At 37.6% G+C, this 16,212-nt stretch overlaps 2 protein-coding genes across 4 annotated transcripts in view; one reads left to right on the plus strand and one right to left on the minus strand.

Annotated features, from left to right (window-relative positions):
- cblb (Cbl proto-oncogene B, E3 ubiquitin protein ligase) overlaps positions 1-16,212 on the plus strand; it is a 130,976-nt gene that overhangs the window by 12,020 nt on the left and 102,744 nt on the right. For all 3 annotated transcript variants that reach the window (XM_084941608.1, XM_084941607.1, XM_084941606.1), the window contains one exon: positions 1,333-1,479. In XM_084941608.1, coding sequence (XP_084797734.1) covers positions 1,333-1,479 — 147 coding nt within the window. The remainder of the gene's footprint in view (positions 1-1,332; positions 1,480-16,212) is intronic.
- Positions 1,584-3,254, minus strand: LOC146378689 (uncharacterized). The gene has a single exon (XM_084941609.1). The coding sequence runs from the start codon at positions 3,091-3,093 to the stop codon at positions 2,464-2,466; it is 630 nt and encodes a 209-aa protein (XP_084797735.1). The 5' UTR covers positions 3,094-3,254; the 3' UTR covers positions 1,584-2,463.

Here is a 16,212-nt window from a genome sequence, read left to right on the forward strand (position 1 = left end):
TATTGGTAAGACATCAATTAGGGTTCTACTGTTTTAGTGACTCTTTTAAGTCCTTTGATTATTTGTTTGAAATAAAATTTTGACATTGTCATTTTCAATTTTTGTCAACCAGTTCATATTATAGTCATCAGTTGTTGATCATAAAATAATATGTGTGTGATGGCGAATTGTACAAGACAACAATATTAAAACTCATCTGATGGGAAAAAATCACATGTAAAGCTACATCTCTTATGATAGTGTTTGGGAAGTTACGAAGTTTCATTTTTGCCCTTCCTCATAGCAAAGATGGAATATAACGTCAAATATAATTGTTCAAATAAACAGGATTTTCTTTGATTGACATTTGGGGTTATGACCATTTGAAAGTTGAAAGTATAGCTATGCCATCTGTTGGTTTTAACCAGGGTCTAATAGGAAGTAATAGTAGCAGGCAACAAAGTGACAGTGTGCAATCTTTCTGTTGAAGAAGCAGCTTCTCACACATAGGTTTTCTTTGCTCTAAGTCATCCTGGGAAGTGTAAAAACTTGTTGCAATGTGTAGATAGTGTCCATATGCAGTAATTCAAAAACAAATGATATGAATCCATTCCATAGAGGGTCGTCCGGATCAACAAGTCAGTGGTTTATTTGACTGATGAATCTTTCTATGTCACATTTATGATTGTCTGGTTTTTGCATTCAAAAGAAGGAAATGTACCTGTCTATACTGGTTAGTTTTTGTGAATAAGAACAAATTTACTTTCCTTTTACAAAGCACTAACATTATCACCCTTTTTGTACACTCAGAAAATAAGTGGCAATATGCTATTGGATTTTAGGCTGCAGAAATAACTGCAAAATAAAACTTGACACTGGCTCTGCATTTGTCACATTTATCATTATCAGATCATGAGATCCCTAACCCTGAGAAAAATGTGTTCTCACATCCTATGCCCTCACATCCTTAAGTGTTATAATATGTCTGGGTTTTTTTTAAGTTCAGTTTTATCTAGTGTGTGATAGATGTGATATGTTGTGTGATATAGCACAGAGATCCTTCTGTAGTCGTTATTTAAGCCAGTTTGTTTTCTAATGTGCTCATGTAGTTCATATTATAGTTAACATTTTTAAAGGAAATCCAACATTAAATTATCTATAAACTGTGTTCTAGCATATGTTGGTCTAAGAGAGCGTTCGAAATGTCTGATTTGACCAGCTATTGCCAACAAATCAGAAGTCAGGAACATGTACAGTATATTTGTACAGGTCAAATAGTTTCCATGTGGTGTCTGTCAAACATGTGAGGCTATAATTTTACATTAACTATTTCCTGTTTTCTGGCCTCTGCAGGAGGAACCTGACCAAGCTGTCTCTGATCTTCAGTCATATGCTGGCAGAAATCAAGGCAATCTTCCCTGGAGGACAATTCCAAGGAGACACTTTCAGGATTACCAAAGCTGATGCTGCTGACTTCTGGAGGAGATTTTTTGGTGAAAAGTAAGTGTCACCTCAGTATTATTTTTGTTGTTGTTTGTTTGTTTTTTGATAGATGTGTATGTTATTCACTTGTCCAAATTGGACATGCACACAAATAGTTGGGAATGACATATTCCATTAAATAATCAACACCATCACCTTTAACGTGTAATGGCAAAAAGAAGTAAAACACCACAACAAATGTACCAAGCCTATTCTAGAGCTGGCTAGCTAAAAGTTTGTCAAATTCCGCACTGGTGCTAAATTTCAAGTTCAAGTTCAAGTTCAAATTTTATTTGCCACATGCAGTGGCAGGTTGCCCTGCAGTGGAATGAACCCGCCCCCCGACCTTACACACACAACACAGACATCACATGGGGATAAAAGTCAGAGAACGGTTGCATTACAGAAAAAAAAACACTGAAATGTACACTACAATGGGAAAGTACAAGAGGAAAAAAAGAGACCTCTACTCATGCTGGGCTATAGGAGGACAGCATGAGAACAGGAAACAAAAAAACTCCTCTGCACAGAAAGCACATAAATGTCCACAGTACAACATTATAGAGCACGTGACCAGCAACAGGGTTGGGTAGGGGATGAGGAGTAATCCCAGGCAACACAGCAGGCATCCTGCCACTGCACTGTCTCTCCAGCGCGGGCCCAGACCCGCCTCGTGTTCCCAGGAGGCAACAAGCATCGAAGGCATTGGAAGGGGAAGGGGGATGAGTGAGTGCTTATCAGTGTAAGTGTATGTGTGTGCGTGTCCATAGTTCAGCTGAGACAGTGTCCTTCGCCCTACCAGGCTAAGTAAACAGTCTACCAGCCAACCCAGGTGGCCTTATAATGGGAAGGAACAGTCAAAACACAGTCGTTATCAGGGAGTTTTTGTTCGGCTCCAGCCTTGAGCCCACAGCTGGCGCCGAGGGGATATCCGCATTATCATGTTGATGTTGTTGATTTTTCTTTTATGCGAACAACTCATGAGAATTTTAAAGCTGTTCTTTAACACTCCGACACTGGTCTCTCACTCTCCCGTTGGAGAGCCGCGAGCTTCTCCATGATGTTGTCAAACTTGCACTCCGTGGTCTTGTCATTCTTGTGCTCAGAGAGCCGATTCTGAGAACTCACGACTGCAGTGAGCTGCTCCACGATGTAATCCAACTTTCGCTCAGAGGTGTTATTCTGAGGGAACTTCCCCTTGATGTAATCCAGTATACGCTCAGAGGTGTTATTCTGAGTATTCACGGCAGCCGTAAGCTTCTCCAAGGTCTTAACCATGCTGCACTCAGTGAGCCCATTCTGAGAAGTCGCGCCTCGTCCCATCGTTTCAATCCCAGCGGGCAGCCTTGGGGGGGTTTGAACAGCTGGTTCCGCTTTCTTAATTCTCCGATAAGCCAGGGCCAAGCCAGCTCCGATCAGCAAGAACCCTGTTATCATGGTTCCGAATAGGTAGATATCTTCAGCGTCCTCGATCGACAGTCCCGCCAGGCACACGATCCTCCATTTCTGCCACCCGTCCATTGTGTATCCGGCAGGGAAAGTCCCTCCAGGGCACTCGGGCTCTCCCGAGCCCAGACTTCTCGTTGAGAAAAGGGTGTCAATAGCATTCAGAGACCAGTTGATCAAATCCATAATTCTCTTTTAGGTTTTAGAGAACAGACTGTGAGAGAGTGTTCCAGGGAAAGTAATACACACGAGACAAGACAAGGACACAAGAGGCTAAGCAGGGAAGATAAGGGGAAGGAGGAGAGGAGAAAAGTGCAACTGCCTTCGCCGAGAGCCAAACGAGAAAGAGTAATTTAGCAGTATTTTTCATTACGCATACAATTTCAGATCATAACCATTTTTCATTCATACTGACAAAAGTCTGCAGTAGGGTAGTGGTTACTTCCTTGTGAAGCGGTTTCTAATTCTTTTCAGTTTTATCAGGAGGACATTTTTGGCTAGTATTTTCCATGATTTTACAAATGTCTTAAAAGAATATGTTTTGCTCATATACCTTCCTCATAAAAAAGAGCTAAATCTCTTGGATGTTTTTTTTATTTGCATAAAAAATGTAAAACTTATTTTGTGATATTCTTGGAATTTTGAGAATATTAGAAGATCCTGTTCCTATCATTTCAATACATTACACAATATATGTAATTCAGTATAATAGTGAATTAAAGTGTTTGTTATGAAAAATGTCATGTTAAAAAAATCCACTTGTGTAGAGAGATATAAATTGCTACTGGATGCACTATCACTGCTTTATTTTGATTCTGTAAAACCTCATAATTATCTCTAAGACAATGTGTTTTTTTCAGTGTAGTTGAATTATCTCTGCTCATCCTACACTGTGTTCAGAGCCACCTTAGAAACTAAGTATAGTATAATCTGTTAGATTATTAGATTGTTGCAAACCGAAGCTGAGGTATAGCCCTTTAATCAGTCGAAGGGTCACACTTGTTACCCATCCTGAGAGAAGATTGAGACGTCAGGACTTGGCTTGAGGCTAACTGCACATAATGTCTTTCAGATGAATTTACTGTTTATATTGTAAGGAAGCTGATGCTGATGCTCACTATAAATAAACATTCATAAATTTAAGCAGAAAACATCACTATGGCCACTATTAGCCAAATTAGCCAACTGTGTCAGATAGGAAGCTGTTGGAGGTATATGAAATGGTCTGTAGTTACTTTGTTTTAATGAGAAACATGATATGCCACAGTGGGTCATCTACTTATAGGAAAGTCAGTGCATCGTTCTCTTGACTCCTGAGTCCACATGCCCTAATGCATCCATGGCAGTGTATGTGTGGATGCTACAAAGTGCTTAGGCATAGATAAACCCACTGTATGAATTTCTGTGTGATTGGGGGAATGAGACGTGTAGTAAAAAGTGCTTTGAATGATTAGAAAGGCGCTATACAACTACCAGTCATGGCTACTATAACACTGCAATTCTTTGTTAGCATCACATTTAATCAAGCTGAAGTTTGTATTTCTGTGGTTTGTGCTTGTGGATGGGCTGAACCATGACAGCTCCTATGTCACCTGTGGATCTATTCATTCCTATAACACTGGCTGATGGCTTCAGTCTGTAAATAATACTCACATACATTACATCTCAGAACTCACCTCAAAGACAAGCTTCAAAAATGTAATCATAGGAAGGATAGCTGAACAGTTTACCTCTATTATTTTTATTCAGTAGGCTGGTTGACAAATTACTGTATCTTCAGATATGTGACATCAGCTGCAAACTACATCATCCGGAAAGTATTCACAGTGGTTAACCTCTTCGACATTTTGTCATGTTAGACCCTTATTCCAAAATGGATTAAATTCATTTTTAAACACAAAATTCCACACAAAATACCATAATGACAAAGTAAAACATTTTTGCTTACACAAGTATTCACAGCCTTTGATCAGCATTTTGTTGACGCACCTTTGGCAGCACTCAAGTATTTCTGAGTATGATGCTACAAGCTTGGCACACCTGTTGTTGGGCAGTTTCTCCCATTTTTTGCAGAACCTTTCAAGCTCCATCAGGTTGGTTTGGGCTCTGGCTGGGCCACTCAAAGACATTCACAGAGTGGTCCCGAAGCCATTCCTTCTTGTTACCACTGTTGTTATCTTGGCTGTGTGTTTAGGGTTATTATCCTGTTGAAGATGAACCTTTGCCACATTTCAAAAGCCAGAGCACTTTGAAGGAGGCCGTCATCAAGGATGTCTCTGTAGATTGCTGCTGTCATTTTTTCCTCAACCCTGACTAATCTCCCAGTTCTGCTGCTGATGCTCGCACCACAATGCTTCACTGTAGGGATGGTATTAGCCAGGTGGTGAGCAGTGCCTGCTTTCCATGACACACGGGATTCAGGCCAAAAAGTTAAATCTTTGTTTAAGAGAGACCAGAGAATTTTGTTTTTCATGGTCTGTGGGTCCTTCAGTTGAGTTCCAGCAAACTCCAGGCAGGCTGTCATGAGGAATGATTTCCGTCTGGCTGCTCTACCATACAGGCTTGATCGGTGAAGTGCTGCAGAAATGATACTCCTTCTATCCCAACTTGCTCAGACTGGCCAAGTAGCTAACAGTCCCGGTGTTTCAAAATCTTCCTATTATGGATGATGGCGGTCACTGTGCTGATTGGGATCTTCAGTGCTGCAGACATTTTTCTATACCCCCACCCCAAGTTCTGTGACTTGATACAATCCTGTCTTGAAAATCTACAGACAATTCCTCTGACCTTTCGTGCACTGTCATCAAAGGGACCTTATATAGACAGGTGTGTGTCAGGGTGCAACTGAGCTCAGTTTTCGGTGTCATGCAAGAATTACACTTCTGAATTTTAAGCAAACTTTTTCCACTTTGTTGTTATTGGATGTTGTGTGTAGAATTTTGAGTTGAAAAATGAATTTAATCCATTTTACAATAAGGCTGTAACATAACACATTATGGAGGAAGTAAAGCACTGTGAATACTTTTCCCCTGGGATTAATGGTACAGTCCAAATTATGGTTACAGTTTTGTCATTTTAAAACTGCGATGTAAAAAGGATGACTTAAAAAACAAAAAAACAAATACATTAAATATTGGGCACCAAATTCTGTAAATTCTCAAAATGCCTGAAATGCCAGTTTTGTGTGGATTTTTTTTATCCACAGTTTTTTTTTTTTACGCTAATAGAAGATAGTGTTTAAGGCAATAGCTTCACATTTTCACAGATACACTGTTGGATATTTTTCAGAAAATGAAATTTAAACTGTGAATCATATATTTTGTTTTAATATGTTAAAACGATATGTTATGAATTAATTAAATTCACATATATGGTAAATGGACTGATTCTTATATAGCGCTTTTCTACTCTCCCGGAGTACTCAAAGCACTGTATATAACATACCACATTCACCCAATCTCACAAGCACTTTCTTTATACATAGTACTTTCTAACTACAGTCACACACATTCATACACTGACAGATGCATCAGAAAGTAACTTGGGGTTAGTATCTTGCCCAAGGATACTTAACATGCAGCCTGGAGGAGCCAGGGATCGAACCACCAACCTTCCGATCAGTAGGGTACCTGCTCTACCTCCCGAGCTACAGCCACCCCCTTGTGATTTGGTGTATATAACACTAAATCACAAGAGTTCTGTTACAGGGCTTTATAATCTAAGGTAGAGACCCTGAAGTAATAGAGAGAGAAAACCCCCCACAATTAAACGCCCCTCTATGAGCAACAGTGGGGAGGAAATACTGCCTTTTATCAGAAATAAATCTCTGGCAGAACCAGGCTCAGGGAGGGGGGGGCATCTGCCACGACCGTTTGGGGGTAATGGAAGTAAGACAGACTAAAAAAAAGAAAGACAGAAAGAGACTAGAAAGTGCATTTTCTGAAGAAACTGCAGTGTGAATGCTTGAATCTGAATGTATGCACTGAAATGAATTAATTGCTGAATTTTAAGTTACAAATGTTGAATGAGATGAAAAATACAGAAATTTGCACCTGAAAACAAAAGTGCTGAACTGCTAAAAACTGACAACCACAGAGAAGAAGTTGGAAAATAGCTGAAAATGTTTTAAATGTAAATTAGAAAAACCTAAGAAATGAGAAAAGAACATTTAGAGTCAGAAAACATCTGAATGAATATTAAAAGTTCATATTCTTTGAATCACTGAATGACTCAAATGTGATCCCTCCACTTGGATCCACACAGTTTAAAAAGTTTACATTTCTGAGCTTTCAAAGACATTGTGTTGGAAAGAGAACAACGATGGCGACGTTTTGAGGGTAAAATGATGGTTGTAGAGCAAACACTGTGGACACAGCAGCAGTTGAAAGAGAAGTGTTTAAGATGAATCTTGGCACAGTGGCAGACAGAGCTCGTTAAGCAGGCAGGTGTGAGCCTGGTTGCTATAGTGACTGCACCCAATGGCTCCATACACAGGGACACAGACATGCGCCTCACTTTTGCTGCTTAAAATGAACAGAAAAGTCAGGCCGAAACAAATCGTTCCCAAATGAAAAGTACAAGTCGTATTGACGAAATTCTTTCACCGTGAGCGACAGCAATGTCTAGTCTACTTAATTCTCAGTTTTCATGCCTGTGGAGTTTATTATATGGACGTGGTGACAGTGGAAAGACACCATGCTCTTCTGATTTTCAAACGAACCTTCTGAGCCATTTTAACATTAGAGTCTATGGAAGAGTTGGAGGGAGGAGGCTGTGCATTGGTGACATTTATGAAAGAACCATAACACATAGTACAATAGTAAACACATTGGATGAAAGAGGACAACGATGGCTACGTTTTGAGGGTAAAATGATGGCCGTAGAGCAAACGCTGTGCACACAGCAGCAGTTTTAAAAAAGATTTTAAGATTAATTTTTTTGCTCCTCTCACTCTAGCAGTTGAGCTGTCTCACTCTAGCCCCAACATTCCGTCCCATACACACCCATTATAAACTCTGAAACGGCTGAAAAAACATCATGAAACTTAAACTGGAACTGAAGAAAAAGTATAATAGATATTGAAAAGATAAATACAAGTTGAATAGTTGAATGTCTTGGCTTCGTTTTAAAGTTTGAATGGTGGCTCTATGTCAACGTATGTGGAAGTAGTAAGAGTTTAAAAATGAATAAGTTGAATGAGGATTTGAAGGGTCTCTCCATTGAAATACATGGGAAATTTTTGTTGAAAAAAGTTGAATAAAATTAAAAATATAAATGTTAAAAATGAGAAAAATAGAAGCAGTGATGTCCAAAAGAAGAGGAATCTAACGGTGTTTGAATGGTTTTTCTAAGTTGAACGGTTTTGAAGGAATTAGATGCCAAAAAACGTACGGAATATATAATAATAATAACTAGAAAAATTTGCATTTCCTGCGAAAATGCTGTGTGGATGCCTTAACGCTGAAGATGTCGGCTGAAAAAAGCTGAAAAAGTTGAAAAAAATGCTGCCCTGAGCAGGATTCGAACCTGGCCCTCCTGGTCTAAGGGCGGCTATTTAGCGCACTGAGCAAAACTGATTCTCACAAAGAAGAGGTGGAGAGATTGAATATTCGGCTAAAATGAGCAGAAGCTGCTGAGAATTGTGCTGATAAGAGGTGAAAAGGCTGAAAATTTTGCAGAAGAGGTGAATGAGCAGAATTTGGGCTGAAAAGAGGTGAAATTTCTGAAAAATCTGCTGAAAAGAGTTCAATCAGCAGAATTTCTGTTACCAGTAATACTATGTTTTGGTACAAATACTAAACTTTGTCACAAATACTATAATTGAGTACAAGTACTATAAGATTACAGAAATACTATGATTTAGCAGAAATGCAATGTTTTTGCAGAAACACTGTAATTTCGCTTAAATAGTATGAAATAGCAGTAATACTATGATTTGGCAGAAATACTACTTTTTAGCACAAATACTATTGTACAGAATGGTGTACGTCAGTTTAATGCTGGGTGGTGCTGCAATAGTAACTATCCTCGGTCAGAAGGAGAGGCTGACATCCAGGGATTAGATTACCACAGGTGGAGTTTATTGGCGGTCAGATGGATGGTAGAGGGAGGTATGGCATACAGTAGGAGGATGTGGAGAGTTGATATGGTGTGGTTTCTATGATTAAGAACAGGGTATGCATTACAACATGCATACAGATTAAAGATTAAGAAAACTGGCAACAAATTCCTCCACTACAAATCAGTCTGATACCACTTCTTACAGGGTTCACGTTTACTAAGGCACTACCCAAAAGGCGCCACAAGAGGGCACTCCAACACAAGAGATGACCTATTTACACTGATGCACTTAGTAAACAGTCAGCCCCCTACTTAGCCAATACATAATACAGTGATATTACAGTATACAAATTCACACAAATACTATGATTTGGCAGAAATACTATGACTTAGTAGTAATACTATAACATAACAGATTTCCTAAAAAAACTATGAAATTGCAGTAATTCTATGACTTGGCAGAGATACTACGTTTTAGCACAAATACTATAACAACGCAGAAATACTATGACTTAGTTGTAATACTATAACATAACAGTTCAATGTCCTTGCACAAATACCACAATATGGCAGAAATACTATGTTTTAGCACAAATACTGTGATTTGGTATAAATACTATGATTTGGCACACATACTATATTCCGCAGATACACTATAACATAACAGATATTCTACGACTTAGTAGTAATACTATAACATAACAGAATTATTAATTGGGCACAAATACCACGATTTGGCAAAAAAAACATGATTCGGCACAAATACGATGACATGGCTAAAATACTATGATTGGGTACAAATACTATGATTTGGCAATGATACTGCATTTTAACACAACTACTGAGATTTGATTGAAATACTGTGATTTAGAAGAAATACTATTACTCCATACAAATACGATGCTTTGGGACAAATACTATGTTTTGGTTCCAATACTATGATGTGCAACAAATACTATGATTTGGCACAAGTACTATCATTTAGTACAAATACTATGATTGGGCAGAAGTACTATGTTTCAGTACAAATACTATGATTTGGCAGGAATACTCTGATTTAGCAGAAATAATATGTTTTAACATAAATACTATCTTTTGGCAGAAATTTCTACTAAAAGGTACTATTTCTGCTTTTTAGCAGAAATACTGTAATTTGGCATAAATACTATAATTTGGAATAAATACAATGATTTGGCACATATAATATATTCAGCACATATACTATAACATAACAGAAATTCCTCCACTTAGTAGTAATACTATAACATAACGGAAATATTATGATTTGGCCCCAAAACCATGATTTTGCAAAAATACTATGATTTAGCAGAAATACTATGATTTAGCAGAAGTACTAAGATGTAGTAGAAGTACTTTGCTTTAGCAGAAATACTATGATTGAGGAGTAATACTTAAACATAGGAGAAATATTGATACACAGACACACATACACAGAGAGTAAAGGGAACAGGAGCTGTTGAGAGTCTGGGCTTGGTATATCTAGGTCAGTTAAATTAGCTGCACCTGCTGTAGTCAGCCCTTACACACACAGACACAGAGAGAGGTGTGAGTTTTCTTCAGTGTATTTCTGATATTCAGGATTCCCCTCGAACAAATGGCCATAATTTCCTAACCGTAGAGGCTAGAACGGTCATTCAGACATTGTTTTGTTCAGAAGAGATGGGGGAATCTTCAGGTCTTCATAATTCAGAGATAAAATATGAATTATTAAAGATATATGACTTGTAATACACTGTAACTGAGTAGAGGCGAAGCAAAAACTGCCTTGACTTGCTCTCCAACAACCTTTTGTAACTCTAAATCTATATGGAGCATCAAAATCATTCTTTCACCGTAAGAAACAGCAGGCTTTGGTGAACAGTCATGGAAATTTTCAGGGCTCTGTGGAAATCCATCAAAAAGATATGACAAGAGAAAAAAGTGCCTCATTTCCAGAGTTTGAAATCTGAAGAAATCTGAGCGAGGGACAGATTTCCACCCCTCAAACAAGTCTAACTCATCTGAGAACGGTAATAGGTGAGAAAATAATTCTTGAATTGTGAGTGTCAGGAGTGTCTGAAGATATACGGGGACAAGCCTTATGTCTTAACTTCGCTTCGTTAAGGAGATATGACAATTTGAAAATGCCTCTCATTAGAGAAATCCAGCGGTGATTTTGAACAAACTCTCCATTGAGTTTCTATGGAGAGTTTTCACACTTTGTGTTACTCTGAGGAGATTTGCAAAAAATCTATAAGTCCCACAAAAATGATAGTGACATTTTCTGAAAGCCAGCAAAAATACCTACGTTTTGATGTATAATTTGTGGAAGTTGAGTGGAAATTGAGCGAGTAGCAAGAAGTTGTTCAGACATGAAGAGAAAATTCAGAACGGACGAGTGCGCACTCTGAGTTAATTGCATAGCAACCATAGCAACGCATGTATTTTGTGAAAAATCACAATTTTGCAACTGAAGACTTAAAGAGGGATAAGATTAAAACGGTAGAAGATCTGAAAAAGCTGAATCATACAGGAATAGCCCAATAATTTGAGAACATTTTAAAGTTTGAATGGAGTTTCTAGGTGAAAGTATGAGGCAGTAGTTAAGTTTCAAAAACAAGCAAGTTTTAGTAGAATTGTGGAAGTTTTCCATTCATTTCAATGGGACAAATTAAAGGAAAAAAGTGTAATATTTTAAAAAGTATAATAGCAATAAACACCAAAAGTCATAGCTGGCATTAGCAGAAAGAGCAGAACAGTTTAGAGTTTGAACGGAGAAAATCGGCTGAAAACTGAGGGAGTGGTTAAACGGCAAAAAACGTACGGAAGCAACTAGAGGAATAATAAAGAATAAAGAGAAACAGGATCTCAATAGTGTGGATGCCCTCAAGGGCATCCACACAACTAGAAAAATTTGCATTTCCTGCGAAAATGCAGTGTGGATGCTTTAAAGCTGAAGCTGTCTGCAAAAACTAGCTGAAAAGGGTGAAAAGTTGCAGAAATTGTAAAAACTTTGCAGAAGCAAAGGAACTTTGCTAAAATGGAATAACTTAGCAGAACCGCAATATCTTAGAGGAAAGACATAATACTTGGCAGAAATACAATAGCATAGCAGAACTTAGCAGAAATATTGTAACTTACCAGAAACATGATAACTTCTCAAAAATACAAGAATTTAGGAGAAATAGTATAAGATAACAGAAAGAATATATTTAGCCAAAAATACTTAAGCATTACAGAAACACTATGATTTAGAAAAATAGTACAACAGAGCAGAAATACTGTGATTTACCAGAGACACTGTGATGAACTATGAATATTGTAATTTTAAATCAATACTATGTTTCAGCACAAATACTCTGGTTTAGCACAAATATTATAACATAGCAGAAATACAATTATATAGCAGAAATGCTATATTTAGAAAGAAAAATATAATATAGTAGAAATAGTATGATTTAGCAGAAATACTACAATATAGCATAATAACAATGATTTAGAACAAATACTATGATTGAGCAGAATAGTAATAACTTAAGTGAAAATACTGGAAAAGTAAGATGACAAGCTGAAAAAAAAAACAGAACATGGTTAAGTTCCCTCAAAACTAATTGTTGTTCACCTGTGAAAAAAAAATTAAAGAAATAAAAATAAATTTAAAAAACAAGAAGGAACAGCCAACAGATACACACAAAATCAAATATGTATACACAAATGCACAGAGAGAGAGACACACGGAGGGTCTATGCCAGTCAACCAGTCTGAATATATTATATTTTTTTCCAACAATGAGATGCTGCCCTAAAGAGGGTCTCTCTCTCTCTCTCTCTCTCTCTCTCTCTCTCTCTCTGTCACACAAACACACACACACACACACACACACACACACAAGATCCAATTCAGTCAACCAGTCTAAATATATTGAATTTAAATCTTACAATGAGATCATCCCATAAAAAGGCTTTCTCTCTCTCTCTCTCTCTCTCTCTCTCTCTGTCACACACACACACACACACACACACACACACACACACACACACACACACAGGGAGAGAGAAGCAAGTTTTCAGTCAAGCAGCCTGGGAGCTGCTGAATTTGAATCCACCAATCAGAGAGGCTGTGCACTTTTTCCCGGCAAAAAATCATAGTGACGACTCCCCTCAAACAATTGACCATAATTTCCTAACCGTAGGGGCTAGAACGGTCATTCTTACATCGTTTTGTTCAGAAGAGATTGGGGAATCTTCAAGTGTTGACAATTTATCATTAAAATATGAATTTTTAGAGATATATGACATGGATGACTTGTTGACTTAGAAGCCACGAATTCCCCAATATGCAAATTTGAATGCCTCAGCCCACATATATGATTGGCTGGCTGGGAAGCCGTGCAGGCCCTGATTTGTGGATTTGAATTCCTCAGCCCTCAGATATGATTGGCTGGCTTAGAAGCCATGAAGGCCCCAATATGCAAATTTGAATGCCTCAGCCCACATATATGATTGGCTGGGAAGCCGTGCAGGCCCTGATTTGAAAATTTGAATGTCTCAGTCCTCACAGAGGATTGGCTGCCTGGGGACCTGGCAGAAATATATATAAATAGTATGATTAAGCATAAATACTACATTTAGTAGAAATACTATGTTTTAGCACAAATACTATAAAAAGAAGAAATACTATAATTTAGCAGAAATACTATATTAAGCACAAATCCTATAAAAAGCAGAAATACTATATTAAGCAATATAAATATCCTATAAAAATCCTATAAAAAGCAAAAATACTGTACTATGATTTGGTAGAAAAAATATAATTAATCAGAAATACTATATTTGGCACAAATCTTATAAAATAGCAGAAATAGTATGATTTAGCACAATATTAACAACTTAAACAGAAAAATTGGAAAAGCAAAATGGACAGCTGAAAAAAGGGTGAGAGAAGTAAGTTTCTAGCTCAGTCAAGCAGCCTGGGAGCTGCTGAATTTGAATCCACCAATCAGAGAGGCTGTGCACTTTTTCCCGCCAAAACAGGTGCACGCAGCACAGAGAGACACAGGATTTTGGCAGTCTATTTCTCATAATGACGACTCCCCTCAAACAAATGACCATAATTTCCTAACCGTAGGGGCTAGAACGGTCATTCTTACACCGTTTTGTTCAGAAGAGATGGGGGAATCTTAAAGTGTTGACAATTTATCATTAAAATATGAATTATTAAAGATATTTGACTTCTAATGCACCATAACTGAGTAGAGCAAAGCAAAAACTGCCTTGACTTGCCCTCAAACAACGCTTTCTAACTCTAAATCTATTTGGAGTATCAATATCATTCTTTCACCGTAAGAGACAGCAGGCTTTGGTGAACAATCATGGAAATTTTCAGGTCTCTGTGGAAATCCATTAAAAAGATATGACGAGAGAAAAAAGTGGTTCATTTCCAGAGTTTGAAATCTGAAGAAATCTGAGCGAAGGACGAATTTCCTACCCTCAAACAAGTCTAACTCATTTCAGAATGGTAATAGGTGAGAAAATAATTCTTGAATTGTGAGCGTCAGGAGTGTCTGAAGATATACTGGGACAACCCTTATGTCTTGACTTTGCTTCGTTAAGGAGATATGACGATTCGAATATGCCTCTCATTACAGAAATCAAGCGGTGATTTTGAACAAGCTCTCCATTGACTTTCTATGGAGAGTTTTGCGACTTTGTGTTGGTCTGAGGAGATTTGCCAAAATTCTATAAATCCCACAACAATGATAGTGACATTTTCGGAAAGCCAGCAAAAATACCTACGTTTTGATGTATAATTTGTGGAAGTTGAGTGAAAATTGAGCAAGTAGCAAGAAGTTGTTCGGACATGAAGAGAAGACTGCAAAACCTTCAGTGGCACACTGGAAGCCAAGTGCATAGCAACCATAACAACGCATGTATTTTGTGAAAAATCACAATTTTGCAACTGAAAACTTTAAGAGGCATAAAAGTAAAACGGTAAAAGATTTGAAAAAGCTGATTTATACCTGAATAGCCCAATAATTTGAGAACATTTTAAAGTTTGAATGGTTGTTCTACGTGAAAATATGAGGAAGTAGTTAAGTTTCAAAAACAAGCAAATTTTAGCAGAATTGCAGAAGTTTCCCATTCATTTCAATGGGACAAATTAAGCTTAATATTTTAAAAAGTATAATAGTGAAAAATACCAAAAGACATAGCACACATTAGCAGAAATAGCAGAATAGTTTAAAATTTGAACGGTGAAAATCGGCTGAAAATTGTGGAAGTAGTTAAGTGCCAAAAAGTGTACGGAAGTCCTAAGAGGAACTCAATAGTGTGGATGCTTATACAAGCATTCACACTAATAATAAAGATTACAACAACAATACTGTGAATGCTTTTACAAGCATTCACACTAATAACTAGAAAGTGCATTTTCTGAAGAAACTGCAGTGTGAATGCTTGAATCTGAATGTATGCACTGAAATGAATGAATTGCTGAATTTTAAGTTAAAAATTTTGAATGAGATGAAAAATACAGAAATGTCCGCCTGAAAACAAAAGTGCTGAAGTGCTAAAAGCTGACAACCACAGAGAAGAAGTTGGAAAATAGCTGAAAATGTTTTAAATGTAAATTAGAAAAACCTAAGAAATGAGAAAAGAAAATTCAGAAAACATCTGAATGAATATTAAAAGTTCATATTCTTTAAATCACTGAATGACTAAAATGTGATCCCTCCACTTGGATCCACACAGTTTAAAAAGTTTACATCTCTGAGCTTTGAAAGACACAGTGTTGGAAAGAGAACAATGATGGCGACATTTTGAGGGTAAAATGATGGCTGTAGAGCAAACACTGTGGACACAGCAGCAGTTGAAAGAGAAGTTTAAGATGAATCTTGGCACAGTGGGAGAGAGCTCGTTAGGCAGGCAGGTGTGAGCCTGTTAGCTCCATACACACGGACACAGACATGCACCTCACTTTTGCTGCTTAAAATGAACAGAAAAGTCAGGCCGAAACAAATCGTTCCCAAATGAAAAGTACAGGTCGTATTGACGAAATTCTTTCACCGTGAGCGCCAGCAAAGTCTAGTCTACCAAATTCTCAGTTTTCATGCCTGTGGAGTTTATTATATTGACGTGGTGACAGTGTAAAGACAGCCTGTACTTCTGGTTTTCAAACAAACCTTTTGAGCCATTTTAACATTAGAGTCTATGGAAGAGTTGGAGGGAGGAGGCTGTGCATTGGTGA

This window comes from Perissodus microlepis, chromosome 10, assembly GCF_051167445.1.
Source record: "Perissodus microlepis isolate ML-2025 ecotype Zambia chromosome 10, ASM5116744v1, whole genome shotgun sequence".
NCBI classification, from domain to species: Eukaryota; Metazoa; Chordata; class Actinopteri; order Cichliformes; family Cichlidae; genus Perissodus; species Perissodus microlepis.

Coding starts and splice junctions, on each gene's coding strand:
- LOC146378689 (XM_084941609.1), bottom strand. CDS start 3,093: ATGGATTTGATCAACTGGTCTCTGAATGCTATTGACACCCTTTTCTCA.